The 22,009-nt window shown below is 43.2% G+C and overlaps 1 protein-coding gene and 1 non-coding gene across 2 annotated transcripts in view; both read left to right on the top strand.

The window, feature by feature from the left end:
- Positions 1 to 2,059: 2,059 nt before the first annotated feature.
- Positions 2,060 to 2,131, top strand: trnac-gca (transfer RNA cysteine (anticodon GCA)). The gene has a single exon. It is a non-coding gene; the product is annotated as a tRNA-Cys (tRNA).
- A 4,791-nt stretch (positions 2,132 to 6,922) lies between these two features.
- The window catches only part of gopc (golgi-associated PDZ and coiled-coil motif containing), a 43,800-nt gene continuing 28,713 nt past the window's right edge, over positions 6,923 to 22,009 (top strand). Inside the window, exon 1 of the mRNA XM_078542202.1 lies at positions 6,923 to 7,314. Coding sequence (XP_078398328.1) covers positions 7,051 to 7,314 — 264 coding nt within the window. The 5' untranslated portion in view covers positions 6,923 to 7,050. The remainder of the gene's footprint in view (positions 7,315 to 22,009) is intronic.

Raw genomic sequence — 22,009 nt, forward strand, 5'->3', positions numbered from 1 at the left:
TCAGCACTCTCACTTTATGCACCTTATTCCTCTTTACTACTTCTACCTGATGTTGCCCACCCCCTGCCAATTTAGTTTATATCCTCCCCAACCACACTATTGAACTTCCTGGTGAGGACATTGGTCACAGTTCTGTTGAAGTTCAAGCCGTCATTTTAGAATAGGTGCCTTCTGTCCCAGACCCGATCCCAGGAACCTGCAGCCCTCCCTCATGCACCATGTTTCAAGCCACACATTGATTCTCCCTATCTTCCTGTTTCTACTCTTGCTAGTGCGTGGCACTGGGAATAATCCGGAGATTACCAGCTTGGAGGTCCTACTTTTTAACTTCCTCCCTAGCTCACTGCCTGTCCTCTCCATGTCACTGGTATCAATGTGTACCACAACTTCTGGCTTAATCTCTTGCCCCGACAGAATATTCTGCACCCTCTCTGTGATGTCCTTTATTAGGGATTCATGATGACAGTTACAGAAATATCTATCTGTCCCTCTGCCTATGGAATCTCCTATAACAACTCAGTTTTTACACTTTGCTGTTCCCCACTGTAGAGTCCCTTTCCCACTGGCGCCATGGTCTGGACTGCACTCCTTCAGGATATCTTCACTCCCAGCAGCCTCCAATGCTGAGTGCCTGTTTGAGCAGGTCACACCCCCTGAGTACTCCTGGAGTTGTGGTACCAATCAACCATTCTCATTGAATGGCAGATCAGACTCGAGGGGCTGAATGGACTCCTCCTGTTCTTATGTTGCTATAAGCAAAGCAAAGTGAGTTCTTCCTTCTGTTCACTCATTGTGTTAGATTGTGCCTTAACTCTGGAATCAGGCCGCATTTAAACTAGAATTACAGTGTCAATTGGAAGCAAGATGCTTTGCATCAACACTATAGTTTTCCATCTTCACATCCGGTGGACACTCCTCCCTCCACCCACCCCACGTGGAGGGCTCTCCACACAGGAACCCTCCATTGTTCCTTTGAAGATCTGGGGCTGGGAGTGTTATATGGAGCAGTCCCATCAAATAGATTTTTAGAATGATTCACAGACTCCCAGCCTGCCTGTAACTTTTGCGGTCTATAGTTTAGCCCGCACTTTAGTCCCACTTTGATTACCTGGCGCTGAGCACGGGGTGGACGGCTAAGTCAGCGGTCCTTATTATGGATCTGCTCCTGTCCCTGGCCAATATTGCTAGTACCAGGTGCAGAAAGCTTGCAGTCCATGAGGTTGTTCACTTTGACTGCTTGCCCTTTTCCCACAGTTATCTCTGAGCCTTGGTGGTCATGGGGAAGGATGTGGAGTCTGCCTGTTTGAGGTCTTTCCTGACTGGAGGAACTGGAGTGTGCAATGGAGCCGGAAATAACATTATCATTTGATGCTTCATTTTTATATATTTATAATTTTAATAATATTGTTTGTGTCCCTTTACAAAGGGGACATTTTTGTTAATTTGATTTTGATTGATGACAATCAAGCTCAATCAAGAAGAGGCGACACATGAGAGTTTTGTCAATGCATCGATTCTGTCAAAACCACCTGAAGTGCAGTTAGACCAGTTAAACTATAGTTCCATAACTGCTGCTGATTCGTTCCATTGGTACTTTTAGATTCAATTTTAGATTAAATAGACTTTGCAAAATCACAGGCTAGTTAGTATCTTCGTTCTCTCCAGAAAGCTGGGCTCCGGAGTCAGGAGCGAGTCATGAATCTAAAGGCAGTACTGCCTGCAGTTGGCAAATGAAAGCAAAATCCCAGCCCCAGTAAGGACTGTTTTATTTTTAACAATAGAGTACAACAACTTTCAAGTTTCACTTTTGCAACTTTTCAAGGAATTGGGTGGGGGGGGCGTTATTGACTGGCGCAAGAACCTCTGGCACTAAATTGCAGGCCGCCTGGAAACTCCGGACATCAGAGAGCTGCAGCAGCTCCCAGCGCAGGGGTGGCTGCGCGTCTATCCGCCACTTCGGGCGATGCGTTCGATCAGCCTGGAGCCTTTCTGGAGAACAATGCCCCAAGGCCGGTCATCCTACAGACAAGGGAGCCATTCCGAGCCGCATTTCTCGCAAGGGGGTATAGCTCAGTGGCAGAGCATTTGACTGCAGATCAAGAGGTCCCCGGTTCAAATCCGGGTGCCCCCTTGGTAACATTTTCTCACCGCACTAAAGAAACTTTAAACCCATTGTGAAATTATCCATTTTACGTGCAGACTACGGTTAAATTACTACCTCCTCGTTAAAAAAAAGAATGAAACACAAAAGCCTCGCCACAAAATCTACTCATTTTTAATCCTTTTTTTTTTGTTTCTGTCTCTCTGGCCTTGTTCATTAGACAGAGCGAGGTCCAGTTTGTACAAAATAAACTAATGCTCGGACAGTTGTCAGATGTCGAATAATCTTCATCAATCGACGAAACCGGCATTTTGTCCAAGTGATTTCCGACGAGCAGGAAGGAGGCGCTGTGATGAAATTTAGTTCTGAAACCTCCGAAAACTTTCCTGTTTTTACTCCAGTTCATGTTTTTTTTTAATCGGGTGTCAGTTTCTGGACATTAGCTTCGTATTACTGAAGAGAATAACTTTGGAAAAGACGGGAAGGAAGCAAGAATATGTTGGTTCTTTTCTGGTGAAGAGTCATACGGACTCGAAACATTAACTGTCTTCCTCTCCACAGATGCTGTCAGAGCTGCTGAGTTTTTCCAGCTATTTTTGTTTTTGTTTCAGATTTCCAGCATGGGCAGTATTTTGCTTTTACCTTAGTCACCTTAATCAGTTCATTCAGCAACTAATTATGATTGTGGGAGTAGTAAGCTAAATCCAAATATTGATTAGAGCACTTTGTCTCTCAAATGAAACAAGAAGGGTTTCCTGAACTAGTGATCTGAATACTCAAGAACAATAGCACTTAAGTATGTTCCATTCTATCATCCAGGATGTCTACGCGAAAGGAATTTTATCATGTAAGATACTAGTGGATTCAAACTATTTGTATACAGGTCAGAAGTACAGCATCGTATCTTTTTCTTTACTCAGAGTATAGTGAATCTTTGGGATTCTCTACCCCAGAGAGCTGTGGAGGCTCAGTCATTGAGTATATTCAAGTCAGAGATTGATAGATTTCTAGATATAGCAGATATCACGGGATATGGGGATAGTGCAGGAAAATAATGTTGAAGTAGAAGATCAGCCATGATCTAATTGAATGGCGGAGCAGACTTGGGGGGCCAAATGGCCTACTCCTCCTATTCTGATGAAGAGTCATATGGACTCGAAACGTTAACTGTATTCCTCTCCGCAGATGCTGTCAGACCTGCTGAGTTTTTCCAGGTATTTTTGTTTTTCCCTCCTATTTCCTATGTTCCTATATCTGCCTGTCAGAGTAAGAAGAATATATGTAATTTGCTCCTTTTTATCAACACATTCTCAGAAAAATTAGAAACAAAGATCCAGATATATTGTATAGATTGTAATTTGTTTAGGATTCAACATTATGCCAATCCTAAATTCTCTGTCCTAAACCTTATGGGCTAATTCTAAGTGTTATATAAAACTCAACCGGGCTTCATGCCACCTAGTGGCCAAATCTGGGCCTTTTTTTTTGAAGGTGAAAGATATACGCCTAATTATGGGCTTTCTTATGTATATGTATATTTTTATATTTTGGCCTTTACTATTTGCTGCAGCGTTGTGCATTAAATTACTGCTTTATTTATAAATAAGTGTGAGAAATGGAGGTCATTCTTTTTAATAATTTTGGGGAATATTGTGTTATTCTGTAAAGTGTGTGTGTAAATGATTTAATTAAGCTGGGCAGAGGTTACTAGGAGGCAGGTTGTTTGGGGGGTTTAAAACATGAAGGGGTAGAGGCTTTAGGTTTGAAGTATAAGTAAATAGGTTGTATCTAACATTTGCATTTTTAGATAAGTTGAGATTTCGTCTGAATATCAAAGGGAAGTCAGAGGTAATAAGAAACATGTTTGCATCTTGCAGGAGTTCCATGGGCAAATAGAAAGGGGTATATTACATTTTATTGACCTGAAAACAGAGGAAAAAATAGAAACATGGAAGATTTTATATTTGGAAGGATTTGAGTTTCAAAGACTTGTGAGAACAATGGAACATGAAATGAAATGAAATGGGGAAAAAGGTATTTTAGAGTAACTGTGGAAAACTTAAGGTAGCTGTGAGATGGAACTGGAGCAGGTAGCTGTGAACTGAGCTGGGAGCTGTTAGCTGTTACTCTAGGCTGGGAGAAGATGCAGTTTGAATCAGCCAGAAAAGTCTTGGGCTGCAACAAGCAATCTTGTTCTGAAGTCTTGGATTTCCACAGCAGAGTGGAAGAGAGTTAGAGGTCATGTGGTATGCCTTTATGAAAGTTACAGCAGTTTGCCTTGGGTAATATTACTGGATTTTTATAGTTAAAGGGAGTGTTGCCTAGAAGGTGTTTACTTGTGGGTCTGACTAGGTAGGGAGTCTTTTGAGTGAATGTTTTGCAAGACTAAGTAACTGTGTATCTGTAATTTTGTGTGCTTATGTTTTCTTTTGTTAATAAAACTTTTACTTTTAATTTTTTTAAATCCTGGAAGCGTTACTGAACTTCATACTACCGAGATCAATACGTCTTCTTCTCATTTTCAGAATACAAAAAAAAATATAGCCAAGTTTCCCTCTGGGATTTGGTTTGCACAGCAATTAACATCGGCTGTGATCATAACAATAAATATATTAGTTATTTCAGGCTGGTTTGATCTTAATATCCTTTATAAGCAAGTATCTGCTGATTTGTGCAAAACAATGTGTAATTCATCCAGTAAACAGGATAATGCAAGTAGGATAATTGTTAGTGACCAGGTCATTCACCCTCGCCAAGAGCAGATTGTTGAAAAAAATATTGTTTCCAGATCAGAGGAACCAGCGTCCAGTTATGTGAAGCCATTGAGAGAGAAACACTTTAATAAAAAGCATTCACGATGCTATTAATTACCCATCTCAAAATAATGTCTTACAATCGCATACATTTCATACTTTAAAATTAGATATGAATTACATTTTTAAAAATTTGTTCATGGGATGTGGGCGTCGCTGGCTAGGCCCGCATTTACTGCCAATCCCTAATTGCCCCTGTTCAGAAATTAAACCTCTATTGTAGTCCACATGAATATTGATCTAGCTGCCTACCTTTCTGCACTCACTCTGTGTGAAGGTGACAAATTTGAACCAGGAGCATCAATAGGATGCAATCTGTACTTTGATTTAACATGGCAAAACTATCCAGCACAGACGAATCTGAATTACATCAATAGCTTGCAAAAGAGGCAGTGGGCTCAGTGTGTGGGGGACTTCTCACAGCGCATATCGATCTAAGTTCAGTACAGCACCAATATTTGTTAACCACTCCTTAGACTTGGACTATATGAAGGAAAGGTTTCCTAGGATGATTGAAATTACAGCATAGAAGGAGACTGATTGACCCTCAGTGCTGGTACCCTTTCCTATAAGGCCAGTCTCCTCAGATCCTGTCATACTCCCCCTTTTCAGCATTGATCCTTTTAAACAAAATTCAGAGTTCTCCCTCAATAGCCACATGGTGAAGCACCTCATGACTGACAGCTTAATGGCCCTCAGTTAAAGAACCTTCCTCCCACTCTCTCCCAGGAGTAACATATGTTATTTGAATAAAGCCTTATTATGGACACGCTTCAGAAAGTCAAACTGGTATTTTTTTGTTTGTGTGAAGATTATTAAACCAGAACCTAAGCTTGTGAACTATGTCCACTGTTGCAAAATTATTAAGTTGCTTATCCAACATCCAATATAAACTAATTATAAGGGATTATAGCTCAGTGGCAGAGCATTTAATTGCAGATCAAGAGGTCCCTAGTTCAAATCTAGGTGCCCTCTTAGCAACATTTTTGGAGCAGGCTCGACTGGCCAAATGGCCTACTCCTATGTATGTTCCAATACTGAATGAGTAGAAATTTCCTCCAAATAAATATTGAGAAGACTAAAACCATTGTCTTCAGCCCTTGCTCCAAACTCTGTACTCTTGCTGCCAACTTCATCCATCTCCCCGGCAACTGTCTGAGTCTAAACCAGTCTGTAGCCAACCTTGGTGTCATATTTGACCCTGAGATGAGTGTCTAACCTCATTTACATGTTATCATGACTGCCTGTTTCAACCTCTGTAACATTGCCCAATTTTCCCCATCTCAGCTGATCTGCTGCTGAAAATTTCCTTTGTGACTTTGTTACTCTCAGACCTCACTATTCCAAAGCTTTCCTGGCTGGCCTCCCACGTTCTTTACCCTTTGTACACCTGAGGGTATCCAAAACTCTGCTGCATCGAGTTCCATTCAGATTTCACTCCTGTGGTGACTGATCCAAATTGGCTCCCAGTTAACTGATGGCTCCGTTTAAAAAATCTCATCCTTATTTTCGAATCCTTCCAGTGGACTCACCTCTCCATGTGATCTCCTCCAGCCCCACAACCCTCAATGATATCTGTGCTTCTCTAATTCTGGCATCCTGAGCATCTTCAATTTTAATTGCTCCACCATTGGTAGCTCTGCTTTCAGTTGCCTGGGCCCCAAGCTTTGTAATTCCCTCCCTGCACCTCTCCACCTCTGACTTTCCTCTTTTGAGGCACTTCTTAAAACCTACCTATTGGACTATGCTTTTGGTTATACAACCTAATATCGCCTTATGTGGCGCAGTGTCATATAACGCTCCTGCGAAATGCCTCGGGACATTGCATTACATTCAAGGTGTTATACAAATATAAGTTCTTGTTGTGAAATCGTGATTAACAGGTAAGTGGTGGGGAGGAGGTGTCATTTGTGGGCGGGGTTTATGACGCAGTTTAGGTCCCGCCCCCTTATCCACGGTAACTGCTCGATCACTCCCCGCTCCGCTCGCTGGTCTGTTACAGTTGTGGCAGGCGGAAGTAATCGAGTGCCAGGCGCCTTGACAACCGGAACTGGAGGCGGGTGTTGGGGGAGAGTAGAGACCCGGGGGCAGGCTCAGGCTCAGGGCTGCAGTCACCAACCGCCACCCAGACTAACTATGGCCTCTTCGGCTGGGGCTCCGGCGCCGTCTTCGGCGGCAACAGCGGTGGCTGCGGGCCCCTCCATGTTCCGCTGGCTGGAGGTGCTGGAGAAGGAGTTTGACAAGGCCTTCGTGGATGTGGACCTGCTGCTGGGGGAGATCGACCCCGACCAATCCGAGATCACCTACGAGGGCCGCCAGAAGATGACGGCGCTCAGCTCCAGCTTCGCACAGCTTTGCCACAAGGCGCAGACCGTCTTCCAGATTAACCATAAACTGGAGGTGAGAAGAGTGATTTAATCTAACTTTGTGAAAAGAGACCCTATATTTCTCTATAGAGACCCTGCATTGGATCAACCCCTTGCGGGGGGGGGGGGGGGGGTTAATATATTAATGATAATTTCTCCATAGAGACCCTGTATTGGATCAGTCCCGATTTTGGGGGGGTGGGGGGGGGGGAGTGGATTGAGTGGCCTGAGGACAAATACAGTTTCGTTACATCTAATTCGGGTTTTTGCACTACCTCGACTGCTAAGGGAGAGATTTTCCACAATAATAACAGAAGGTCAGCCTTCAAAATTTTTAATGTGATGTAGAAACAGATTATACCCCGAAAGTGCAAAAGCTTTACTTGCCAACAAGCAGCCGTGGATGACTCAAGATGTAATAAGATCTATCATAAAATTGAAAGAAATTGCATACAAAAACAAAATCACAGGTCCTGGCTATTGGGGAGTATACAAAGAACAGTAAAAAATGACAAAACAGATAATAAGAATTCTAAAAAGGAAGTATGCAAAGAAACTTGCCAGAGGTATCAAGATGAACACAAAAATGTTAAGGAAAAAGAGGATGATCAGGATTAATGTGGATCCCTTGAAAACTAATGACCCATTAAATAATTACTTTCAGTATTTATGTTAAAGGGAGAGGACAGTATGCTGGACTTTCCAAGGAAACTAATATTGAATCAGAAATGGGGACTTACCAAAATTAACATAAGCAAAAAACAGTAATGAAGAAAATAACTCCACTAAACAGCGACAAATCCTTAGATCCAGATGGTTCTAAAGGAAGTAGGTGAGAATATTACTGATGCTAACTATAATCATCCAAAGTTTTCTAGATTTGGGAACCATTCCTTTAGGTTGAAAATTTGTGCATGACAGTTGGTATTTAAGAAAAATTGAGGAGGAAATCAGGGAATTATAGAGCAGTTAGTCTAGCACCTGTGTCAGTAAATTACAGAGCCTATAATTAACAATAGGGTGATTGAACATCTTAAAGATTTTCAGCTGATCAGAGAGAACCAGCATGGATATGAAAAGGGTTGATCGGGTATGATGACCCTGATGGAATTGTTTGAAGAGGTGGCTAAAGTGGTGGACAAGGGAATATTTGAGTTGTTGTGTATATGGACTTCACAAGGCATTTGATAAAGTTCCTCATAAGAAATTGTTAGCTAAAGGTGAAACTCATGGAACTGAATGCAAATCCCTGGTTAGAAAATTGGCTGAGTGGCAGGAGACAGAGAATAGGGATAATGGGCACATTCTGTAACTGCCCGGATGTAACTAGCAGTATTTGTGATGGGGCCTTAACTATTCATCATGTTTATTAATGACTTAGAAGATGGGATAGAAGGCTACATGATGAAGTTTGCTAATGATGCAAAGATAGGCAGCATTGTAAGTAGTGTAGATGGAAGCATAAAAATGGGCAAAACTATGACAGACAGATTTCATTGTTGGCAAATGCGAGGTATTCCACTTTGGACCTGGAAAGGATGACACAGAGTACTTTATAAATGGTGAAAAGTGAGAAACAGTAGAGGTCCAAAAAGACCTGGGTCTCCATGTACATTGGTCATTAAAATGTCTTGAACAGGTACTGAAGCAGTTCATGTCCAAATGCAGCAATTGCTGAACAATATCCAGGCTTGGGCTGACAAGTGGCAAGTAACATTTGCACCACACAAGTGTCCAGCAATGGCCATCTTCAACAAGAGAGAATCTAACCATCGCCCCTTGATATTCAATGGCATTACCATCACTGAATCCCCCACCATCAACATCCTAGGGGTTACCATTAAGTGGAAACTGAACTGGACTAGCCATATAAATACTGTGGCTACAAGAGCAGGTCAGAGGCTAGGAATCCTGCGATGAGTAACTCACCCCCTGACTCTGCAAAGCCTGTCCATCATCTACAAGGCACAAGTCAGGGATGTGATGGAATACTGTCCACTTGCCTGGATGAGTGCAGCTCCAAAAACACTCAAGAAGCTTGACAACATCCAGGACAAAGCAGTTGGCTTGATTGGCACCCCATCCACAAATGTTCACTCCCTCCACCACCACCGACGAACAGTGGCAGCAGTGTGTACCATCTACAAGATGCACTGCAGAAACTTACCTAAGGTTCCTTAGGCAGCACCTTCTAAACCCACGATCGTTACCATCTAGAAGGACAATGGCAGCAGATACATGGGAACACCACCACCTGAAAATTCCCCTCCAAGCCACTCACCACCATGACTTGGAAATATATCACTGTTCCTTCACTGTTGCTGGGTCAAAATTCTGGAACTCCCTCTCTAACAGCGCTGTGGGTGTACCTACACCATGTGGACTGCAGTGGTTCAAGAAGGCAGCTCACCATCACCTTCTCGAGGGTATTTAGGGATGGGCAATAAATGCTGGCCTAGCCAGCAACACTCTCATCCTGTAAATAAAGGATCAAAAAGACTAAAGGGATGTTGGCCTTTTTATCTAGAGGACTACAATACAAGAGGGTAGAAATTATGCTACAGTTGTACAGAAGCCCTGGTTAGATCACATCTACAGTACTGTGAACAATCCTGGACACCACATTTTAAAAACAATATATTGCCTTGGAGGGCATACAGCAGAGATTTATCAGTATATTACCTGTACTCCAAGATTTGCATCATGAGATTCTACAAACTCTGGTTGTATTCCCTAGAATTGAGAAAATTATGGATGATAGGAGTGAAATTAGGAAACACTTGTACATACAAAGGATGGTAGAAGTTTGGAATTTTCTTCTGCAAATAGCAATTAATGTAAGGTCAATTGTAAATTTTAAACCTGAGATTGATAGATTTTGTTAACCAAAGCTATCACTGGATATGGGGGAATGGAGTTAGGTCAAGGGCGGTGATGATGCCTTTGAATGGCAGAACAGACTTCTCCTGTTCCTATCTCTGAGCCAATATACATGCACAAAGGACCCATAAACAGCATTGAGGTAAATGACCACAAAATCTGTAATCTTTTAATTTATGACATTATCTAACTGTTGCTATTGCAACTATATAACTTAATCCACTTCTATTTTGTCTAAATTGATACTGTATAGGCTGTCTCATTTTAGAATTGATTTTCTTTATTTCAGTAGCTTTTGTATCAGTATTGGGGAGCAGGCGTAATATGGATACAATAAAGGAAGAGAAATAAGTTGCATTTATACTCTTGAGTAAAACTAATTAACAAAAGATCAAATGAACAAATTAAAGGGGCAGCCCCTTAAAGGGAAACTACAACAAAAAAGACAGAATCACAAAGGAAACTTACAAAGGTCGAACCAAAATGTGATTATGAGGGGTCAATAAAGTACCCCAGCCCCTGCGGTGCCTACTGGTCACGGAAGGCCTCAACGGTGCTGACGGACACTGTGTGCTCCCTCTCCAAAGACGCCTGGTCATGAATATAGCACAGAAGAGAGGCAAACAGTCGGGTTGGGCGACCGCCCGCTGTCTGAACCTATTAATAGTCAACTTGGCCAGGCCCACAAGGAGGTCCCCTCCACCTCCCCCATCTGGGTGCCCAAGGATCAGGAGCATGGGACTGAAGTGCAACCAAAAATTAAAAAATACATTTTAAGATAACCAAAAAGGGAGTGCAAATGATTGCAACCCATATATCCGTGGTCCATGGACTCCACAAGGCCACAAAAAATGCAGGTATCTTGGGAGGCTCTGAATCTATGCATCCTACGGTTGTATGGGACTGCTGCGTTCTATAATAGGACACAATTCTCTAATGTTGTCTAAACACAGTCATTATAGATATGCTTTGTTCATTATGCTTCTGTATACATTTGCTATGAATGGTGGTGGACAATTAAATAACTAACAGAAGGAGGAGGGTCCACAAACATCTCCATTCTTAATGATGAGGGGGTCCAGCACATCAGTGCAAAAGACAAGGCTGAAGCATTTGCAACTATCTTCAGCCAGAAGTGCTGAGTGATCATTTTACCCTGCTCCTGAAGACCCCAGCATCACAGATGCCGGTTTTCAACCAATTTGATTTACGACACATGTTATCAACTGACGGGTGAATGCACATGATACAGCAAAGGGTATGAGTCCTGACAACACCCTGATAATAGTACTAAAGACTTGTGATCCAGAACTAACTGCACCCCTAGCCAAACTATTCCGATACAGCCTTAACACTGGCATGTACATGGCATTGTGGAGAATTCCCCAGGTTTGACTCATCCACAAGTGGCAAGACAAATCCCAACTGGCCAATTAATGTCCCATCAGCCTACTCTCAATCATCAACAACAAAGTGATGCCAGCTGTCATTGATGATGCTATCACCCTTACATAGCATAATCTGCTCACTGATGCTAAGCTTGGGTTCTGCCGGAAGTAGTCGGCTTAAGGTGTCATTGCAGCCAAACACGGATTCAAGAGGTGAGGTGAGAGTGTCTGCCCTTGACATCAAAGCAGCATTTGACTGAGTGTGGCATCAAGGAGCCCTAGCAAAACAGGGGCCAATGGGAATCAGGAGGTAAACTCTCCACTGGTTGGAGTTAAACCTATCACAAAGGAAGATCGTTGTAGTTGTTGGAGGTCAATCACCTCAGCCCCAGGACATAATTGCAGGAATTCCTCAGGGAAGTGACCTAGGCCCAACCATCTTCAGCTGTTTCATCATTAACCTTTCCTCCATCCTAAGGTCAGAAGTGGGGTTATTTGCTGATAATTGGATAATGTTCAGTACCATTCGTTATTCCTCAGACACCTAAGTAGTCTATGTCTACGTGCAGCAAGACCTGGACAATGTTCAGGCTTAGGCTGATGAGTGACAAGTAATGTTTGCGCCACATACCTGCCAGATAATGACCATCTCCAACAAGAGAGAATCTAACCTTCTTCCATTGATGTTCAATGGCAATACCAACAATGAATTCATCAACATCCTGGGGATTAACCATTGACCAGAAACTTAACTGGATCAGCCACATAAATTCTGTGGCTACTGTGAGCAGGTCAGAGGCCGTGAAGTCTGTGTTAAGCACCTCAGCTCTTGACTCCCTAAACCATGTCCATCGCCTACAAAGCACAGGTCAGGTGTGTGATGGAATACTCTCCACTTGCCTGGATAAGTGCAGCTGCATCAACACTTGAGAAGCTTGAAACTATCCAGGACACAGCAGTTTGCTTGACTGGCGCCCTATCCAATACCTTAACATTTACTGCTCCACCAATGACGCACAGTGACAGCAGTATGTACTGTATACAAGATGCACTGCATCAACTCACCAAGGCTCACCATCAACTCTGACAACATCTGCCAAACTCGTGATCTCTGCCACCTGGAAAGATAAGGGCAGCAGGTGCATGGGAATATCACCACCTTCAGGTTCCCCTCCAAGCGGGTGCAAAGAGGACTCTGAGACAGTCAGTAGTACCTAGAAGACCAAGTGAAAAGAGGACCTCGATGCGGTAACTACTACCTACAAGAGTGGGGGAAAAGAGGACCTGGAGGCGGTAATCAATGCCTAGAAGAGCCATCCAATCCTATCCAGTCTGTGGCTCCTGGGCGAAATCGAAATCACGGGAAAACAGGGGGTTGGTGAATAGTTTGCCTGTTTATTTTCAAGAATACTGCGGCTGCAGAATGTGGGTGTTCCTGGACACTGGGGTGCTCCAGGGCAAACACTTGGGCAATAAGTGTCAGCAGCCTAAGGAGCTTCGGCTCAGAATCACTGAGCTGTAGGCCGAGCTGCGGACACTAGTGCATCAGGGAGGGGGAAAGATTCCTGGCACTTTGTACCAGAAGGCAGTCACACCCCTTAAGACAAGGCCTTCTGTTTTGGTCAGAGACAGGAGGGTGTGACTGCGAGCGAGGCAAGTTTGGGGGCCCAGAAGGTAGTAGTGGAGGAGCCTCAGCCTTTGCAATTGTCCAACAGGCTTGAGATTTTTGCAGCCTGAATGGATGAGCTAACCAACCATGGTACAGGAAGTCATCCAAGTTGGGGGACTTGATAGGAATGTAGTGGCAGTTGGGGTCAGTATAGTCAGGGGGATGGACAGAGTTTTCTTCAGCCGAGAGTGGGAGTCCAGACTGTCAGGTTTTGGGACATCTGCTCTGGGCTTTTTTTTTCATCCTTTCATGGGACATGGGCATCGCTGGCTAGGCCAGTATTTGTATTGCCCATCCCAAATTGCCCTTGAAAAGGTGGTTGTGAGCTGCCTTCTTGAACTGCTGCAGTCCATGTGGCGTAGGTATACCCACAGTGCTGTTAGGGAGGGAGTTCCAGGATTTTGTCCAGCAACAGTGAAGGAACGGCAATATATTTCCCAGTCAGGATGGTGAGTGACTTGGAGGGGAACTTCCAGGTGGTGGTGTTCCCATCTATCTGCTGCCCTTGTCCTTTTGGATGGTAGTGGTCGTGGGTTTGGAAGGTGCTGCTTAAGGATGTTTGATGAGTTGCTGCAGTGCATCTTGTAGATGGTACACACTTCTGCTATTGTGCGTCGGTGGTGGAGGGAGTGAATGTTTGTGGATGGGGTGCTAACCAAGCAGGCTGCTTTGTTCTGGATGGTGTCAAGATTCTTAAGTGTTATTGGAACTGCACTCATCCAGGCAAGTGGAGAGTATTCCAGCACACTCCTGACTTATGCCTTATAGATCATGAACAGGCTTTCCGGAGTCAGGAGGTGAGTTGCTCGCCGCAGGGTTCCTAGCCTCTGAGCTGCAGTTGTAGCCACAGTATTTCCATCACTTTACTGATAACCAAGAGTAGACTGATGGAGCAGTAATTGGCTGTGTTGGACTTGTCCTGCTTTTTGTGTGCAGGGCATACCTGGGCAGCTTTCCACATTACCGGGTAGATGCCAGTGTTGTATCTGTACTGGGACAGATTGGTTAAGGGCATTGCTAGTTCTGGAGCAGATGTTGTCAGGGCTCATAGCCTTTGCAGTATCCAGTGCCTTCAGCCATTGCTTGGTATCACGTGGATTGAATTGAATTGACTGAAGATTGGCATCAGTGATGTGGGGGACCTCAGGAGGAGGCCGAGATGGATCATCCACTCGGCACTTCTGGCTGAAGATTGTTGACAATGCTTCACAGGATGACAAAGACTGGGACCTCTTTATTGGACCTGAGTATTCAAGTGTACATGACATTTCGGAAGAACAGGAAGCTAGGAAAAGGTGGAAGGGTAGCTCTATTATGTAAAGGTAAGAAGTCACTTCTGGGTGTGGATTACAGGCCCCCTGTTGAACATGATTTCCCTTTCACAAAACCATGTTGACTCTACTTGATTGCATTCAGATTTTCAAAGTGCCCCACTAAAACCTCCTTAATGGATTCCAGCAATTTCCTTACAACAGAAGTTAAGCTAACTGGCCTGCAGTTTCCTGCTTTCTGTCTGCTTCCTTTCTTGAATAGAGGAGTCACATTAGCTATTTTCCAATCTGTTAGGTGGGGTATACAGGAAGAAATTATGGGGGCTTGTGAGAAGGGTTTGGTGATAATCATGGGTGATTTTAATCTACAGGTAGATTGGATAAATCTGATTGGCAACTGTAGCCTAGATAATGAGTTCGTAGTGTGTTTTCAGGACAGTTTCTTAGAGCAGTATGTTTTAGCACCAACCAGAGAGCAAGCTATATTAGATCTGTTAATGTGCAAAGAGACAGGATTAATTCACGACCCCATAGTAAAGGTGCCCTGAGTGGCAGTGATCATAATATGATTAAAATTCATATTCAGTTTGAGGGAGAGAGGAGTAGATCTAAGACTAGTGTTTTAAACTTAAATAAGGGCAATTATGAGGGCATGAAGACAGAATTGGCTAAAGTGAACTAGGAAATTTGGTTAAGGGTAAGGTCAGTAGCGATGCGGTGGCAGACATTTAAGGAGATATCTCAGAATTCTCAGAAAAGATGCATTCCAGTGAGAATGAAAGTCTTTCAGGGAAGGGCACACCTTTCCTAAAGAAGTTAAAGATGGTATCAAATTGAAAGGAAAAAGCATATAGATTCTGCAAAGATGAGTGGCAGGTCAGAAGATTGGACAGGCTATAAAGAATAGCAAAGAATGACTAAAAGATTAATAAGGAGGGAGAAATTAGAGTATGAAAGAAGGCTAGCTAGAAAGATAAAAACAGTAAGAGTTTATACAGGTATTTAAAAAGGACAAGAGTAAGTAAAGTGAATATTCACCCTCTGGATAGTGGGAATAGGGAATTAGTAATGGAAAATAAGGAAATGGCAGGTGAATTGAACAGATATTTTGTGTCTGCCTTCACTGTGGAGGATACAAATAACGTCCCAGAAATATTTGTGAATCAGGAGGTGAAAGGGCAGGAGGAACTTAAAACAATCACAATCACCAGGGAAAGGGTACTGAGAAAATTATTAGAACTGAAAGCTGAAAAGTCCCCAAGCCCTGATGGACTTCATCCTAGGGTCTTAAAAGAAGTGGCTGCTGAGATAGTAGATTCATTGGTTTCAATTTCCCAAAATTCCCTAGATTCTGGAAAGGTCCCATCAGATTGGAAAATAGCACATATGACTCCCCTATTCAGGAAAGGAAGGAGACAGAAAGCAGGAAACTGCAGGCCAGTTAGTTTAACATCTGTCATAGAGAAATTGTGGGAATCTATTATTAAAGAGGTTATAGTGGGGCATTCAGAAAATCTCAATGCAATCAAGTAGAGTCAGTATGGTTTTGTGAAAGGGAAATCATGTTTGACTAATTCATTGAAGTTCCTTGAGGGAATAACAAGCAATGGGGAACCTTTGGATATGGATAAAGGGGAACCTGTGGATGTGCTGTACTTAGATTTCCAGAAGGCATTTGACGAGGTGTCACATCAAAATAAGAGCTCGTGATGTAATCCATTAGCATGGATAAAGGATTTGTTAGCTAGCAGGAAGCAGAAAGTAGGGATAAGTGGGACTTTTTCAGGTTGGCAAAATGTACCAAGTGTGGTGCCATTGGGATCAATGCTGGGGCCTTAATTATTTATAATTAATATCAACGACTTGGATGAAGGGACCAAATGTTTGGTTGCTAAGTTTGCTGATGACTCAAAGGTAGGTAGGAAAATAAGTTGTGAAGAGGACTTAAGGAGCCTGCAAAGAGAACAGATAGGTTGTGAGTGGGTAAAAAATTGGCAGATGGAGTATAATGTGGGAAAATGTGAACTTGTCCACCTTGGCAGGAAGAATAAAAATGCAAATCATATTATGATCACTGCCACCCAGGGCACCTTCACTGTGGGGTCATGAATTAATCCTGTCTCATTGCACATAACAGATCTAATATAGCTTGCTCTTCGGTTGGTGCTAAAACATGCTGCTTTAAGAAACTGTCCTGAAAACACACTATGAACTCATCATCCAGGCTACCTTTGCCAATCAGATTTACCCAATCTATGTGTAGATTAAAATCACCCATGATTATCACCATACTTTTCTCACAAGCCCCCATAATTTCTTCCTGCATACCCCACCTAACAGATTGGAAAAATCTTGAATTATTTAAATAGAAAGAGATTGCAGAACTCTGAGGTGCAAAGGGATCTTGTTGTGTAAGAACATAAGAAATAGGAGCAGGAGTAGGCCCTTCTGCTCCTCAAGCCTGCCCCGCCATTCAGTAAGATTATGGCTGATCTGCCCCAGGCCTCAGCTCCTCTTTTGTGCCACCTCCTCATAGCCCCCAGCTCCCCAATATTTCAAAAATCTATCTACCTCCTCTTTAAATACTTTGAGTGATCTCTGGGGTAGAGAATTCCAGACATTCACTACCCTCTGAGAGAAGAAATTCATTCACATCTCAGTTTTAAATGAGCGTTCCCTTATTCTGTAACTATGTCCCCTAGTTTGAGATTCCCCCATAAGTGGAAACATCTTCTCAACATCTACCCTGTCAAGCTCCCTCAGAATCTTGTATGTTTCAATAAGATCACCCCTGATTCTTTTAAACTCGAATGAATAAAGACCTAACCTGTTTAGCCTTTTTTGATAAGTCAACCCCTTCATCCCAGGAATCAGCCCAGTGAATCTCTTTTGAACTGCCTCCAATGCCAGTATATCCTTTCTTAAATACGGGGACCAAAACTGTACACAGTACTCCAGGTGTGGCCTCACCAACACCCTGTACAGTTGTAACAAGACTTCCCTATTTTTAAGCTCCAACCCACCAGCAGTACAGGCCATAATTCCATTTGCTATCTTAATTACTTGCTGCATCTGCATGCTAACATTTTGTGTTTCATGCACAAGAATACCCAGATCCTTCTGTGCTGCACTTTTTTGGAGTCTCTCTCCATTTAAATAATGGTCTGCCTTTTGATTCTTCCTGCCAAAGTGCATGACCTCACACTTTCCGACATTAAACTTTATCTGCCAAGTTTTTGCCCGCTCACTCAACCTATCTACAGTCCCTTGCAGATTCCTTATGTCCTCATCACAACATACCTTCCCACCTATTTTCATATTATCAGCAAATTTTGATACATTACACTCTGCCCCTTCTCTAAGTCATTAATATAGATAGTAAACAATTGAGGCCCTAGGACTGATCCTTGTGGCACTCCACTAGGTAAGTCTTTCCAACCTGAAAAAGACCCATTAATCTCCACTCTCTGTCTTCTGTGTGTGAATCAATCCATGTTAATACATTACCCCCAATACCATGAGCTCCTATCTTGTGCAATAACCTTTTATGTGGCACCTTATTGAATGCCTTCTGGAAATCCAAATATACTGCATCTATCGGTTCTCCTTTATCAACTCTGCTTATTATATCCTCAAAGAACTCTAGCAAATTTGTTAAACATGATTTCCCTTTCCCAAAACCATGTTGACTCTGTTTGATTGCGTTAAGCTTTTCTAAATGTCCTGCTATTTCTTCCTTAGTAATGGACTCTAGCATTTTCACAACGACAGATGACTGGCCTATAGTTTCCTGCTTTTTTGCCTCCCTCCCTCCTTGAACAGGAGCATCACATTAGCGGTTTTCCAATCCGCTGGGACCCTCCTGGAATCCAGTGAGTTCTGGAGTATTTTGACCAATACCTACACTTTCTCTGCAGCCATTTCCTTTAAAACCCCATCGGGCCATCGGGTCCTGGCAACTTGTTTGCCTTTAGCTCCATTTGTCAAATACTTTGCCCCTCATGATAGAGACTGTTGCAAGATCTTTCCCTCCCATTAGCTCCTTGCCTATCTGACATCTTTGGGATGCTTATAGTGTCCTCCACCATGAAGACCGATGCAAAATATTGGTTTAAATTATCTGCCATTTCCCTGTTCTCCGTTATCAATTCCCCAGTCGCATCCTCCAAGGGTCCCACGCTCGCTTTAGTCACCCTCTTTCTTTTCATATACCCATAGAAGCTCTTGCTATTTGTTTTTATATTTCTTGTCAATTTACTTTCATAATCAATTTTCTCCTTTATTAGCTTTTTAGTCATCTGCTGCTGGTTCCTAAAAAAATTTCCAATCCTCTGGCCTACCACTAGTTTTCACTGCTTTGTGTGCCTTAGTTTTTGATTGGATACTCTCCTTGACCACCTGTGTTAACCACGGGTGGTTCATCCTTCCCATCGAGTCCTTCTTTTTGACTGGGAAAAATTTTTGCTGAGCATTATGAAATATCTGCTTAAACGTCTGCCACAGCTCATCCACTGACCTTCCCCTTAGTCTATTTCCCAGTCCGCTTTAGACAACTCTCTCTTCTTACCTCTGTAATTGCCCTTATTTAAGTTGAGGACACTGGTTTGAGACCCGAGTTGCTCGCCCTCGAACTGAATTTGAAATCCTACCATGTTGTGATCGCTACCCCCCAGGGGATCCTTAACTATGATATCTCTTATTTATCTCACCTCATTACACATTACTAGATCTAAAATAGCCTGTTCCCAGATAGGTCCTGCAACGCATTGCTCTAGAATCCCAGATACACTCTACAAATTCATCTTCCATGTTACCCTTGCCAATCTGATTTGTCCAATCAATATGCAGATTAAAATCACCCATGACAATTGTAGCACCCTTCTTACATGTCTCCATTATTTCCTGATTTATACTTTGTCCTACAGTGAGGCAACTCTTCGGGGGCCCATAGATGACTTCCACCTGTGACTTCTTCCCCTTGCTATTCCTTATTTTCACCCAAACTGATTCCACATCACGATCTGTTGCACGTATATCACCACTCGCCACTGTCTTGATACCTTCCTTCATTAACAAAGCTACCCCACTTCCTTTTCCTTTGTGCCTATTTTTCCGGAATGTCAAATACCCTTGAATATTGAGTTCCCAGTCTCGGTTACCCTGCAACCACGTCTCTGTAATAGCTATCAAGTCGTATTTGTTTTTCTGCCGTCAACTCATCTATCTTGTTACAAATGCTGCGTGCATTCAGATAAAGAGCCTTAACCTTTGACTTTTAACCACTCTTACTCATTTTGGTTCTAATTTTTGCTACACTCTTCTGCTTATACTTTCTGCCCATTCCTGTCACACTTCGATTATCGTTTGCCTCTCCACTACCCTGCACCTCTGCTCTCTCGTTTCTTTGTGATTTTTAAAAATTCCCTTCAATTGAGCCCAACCTTCCCCAACCCCACTAATTAGTTTAAACTCCTATCTACAACTCTAGTTATATGATTCGCCAGGACTCTGGTCCCAACATGGCTCAAATGAAGCCCGTCTCAACGGAACAGCTCTCTCCTCCCCTGGTACTGGTGCCAGTGCCCCATGAATCAGAACCCATTTCTCCCACACCCATCTTTGAGCCACACATTTATTTCTCTAATCTTATTTACCCTGTGCCAATTTGCATGCGGCTCAGGTAATAATCCGGAGATTACCTTTGTGGTTCTGCTTTTTAATATAGCCCCGAGCTGCTTGTAGTCCCTCAGCAGAACCTCTTTCCTAATCCTACCTATGTTATTGGTCCCTACGTGGACCATGACAATTGGATCCCTCCCCTCCCACTCCCAAGTTCCTCTCCAGCCCAGAAGAGATGTCCTTAACCTTGGTACCAGGTAGGCAACACAGCCTTTGGGACTCTGTCTTTGCTGCAGAGAACGGTATCTATTTCCCTAACTCTGCTATCCGCTATTACTACTACATTTCTCTTTTCTCCCCCCACTTGAATGGCGCTTTGTACCACGGTGCTGTGGTTAGTTCGCTCATCCTCCCTGCAGTCTGTGCCCTCGAACGCACCGGTAGCAAGAACCTTATACCGATTGGACAAGGGCACTGGTTGAGGCTCCTCCAAAGCTCAATTCTGGATCTCCATACCTGCTTCACTTGCAGCCACACCCTCCTGTCCCTGACCACAGTCCAAATTTGATGTAATTAATCCAAGGGGTATGACTGTCTCCTGAAACACTGTGTGTAGGTAACTCTCCCCCTCCCTGATGTGTCGCAGTGTCCGCAGCTCGGACTCCAAGTCATCAACTCTGAACCGAGTTCCTTGAGCAGCCAACACTTGTTGCAGATGTGGTCACCGTAGATCACACCAGCGTCCACCAGCTCCCACATACTACAGCTGCAACACATTGCCTGCCCAGCCATCTCTATCTAATAAATTAATTTGGACATTAAGTATTTTTAAAAGTGAATTTCTTAACTGTACTTTTCAGCTGTAATAACGTCTCCTGATTTAAACCACTTGGCCAATCAAAAGAGACACAGAAGAGATACCTACAATCATCTACCTGTTTTCCTTTGACGTCACACTTCGGCTCTTGATAGGTAGAAACAGGTTGAAGGGGCTCACTGCCGCCACTGCCCTTCTCATGCTCCGCTCTCCTTATGGGTTCTTTCTCTCCGAAGTCTGCGCTGCTTTATGGGCTCTCTCTCCCTTTCACCAAACTCCTGCTGCTTAATGGGCTCTCTCCGAACTCCACGTTGTTCTATCGGCTCTCTTTCTCTCCGAACCCTGCGTTGCTTTATGGGCTGTCTCTGCAGATGACTAGAAAGATAAATGGAATGCTGTCGTTCATTGCAAGGGCAATGGAATATAAAAGTAGGGATGTTATGCTTCAGTTATACAGGGCATTGGTGAGACCACATCTAGAATACTGTGTACAATTTTGGTCTCCTTATTTAAGAAAGGATATAAATCTGTTAGAAGCAGTTCAAAAAAGTTTCACTCGACTGATTTCTGGAATGAGATGGTTATCTTATGAGGAAAGGGTGGACAGGCTGGGCCTGTATCCATTAAAGTTTAGAAGATTGAGAGGTGATCTTATTGAAACATTTAAGATTCTGAGGGGGCTTTGCAGGGTGGATGCTGAAAGGATGTTTCCCCTTGAGAGAAACTAAACTAGGGGGCACAGTTTAAAAATAAGGGGTCTCCCGTTTAAGGTGGAGATGAGAAGAAATGTTTTCTGAGGATTGTGGATCCTAGCAACTCTCTTCGCCAGAGAGCGGTGGAGACAGAGTCAATAAATATTTTAAGGGAGTCGAAGATTATTGGGGGTAGGTAGAATGTGGAGTTGAGCCCACAATCAGATCAGCCATGACCTTATTGAATGGCAGAGCAGGTTTGAGGGGCCAAATGGTCTACTCCTCCTCATTTGCCTGTTAATACGTATGAATGTAAGCATACACACCATTCTGACTTGATACTACATTATCGTTCCTTCTCTGTCACTAGGTCAAATTTCTGAAACTCCCTCT

The sequence above is a fragment of the Cetorhinus maximus genome, chromosome 5, assembly GCF_964194155.1.
Source record: "Cetorhinus maximus chromosome 5, sCetMax3.hap1.1, whole genome shotgun sequence".
NCBI lineage: Eukaryota > Metazoa > Chordata > Chondrichthyes > Lamniformes > Cetorhinidae > Cetorhinus > Cetorhinus maximus.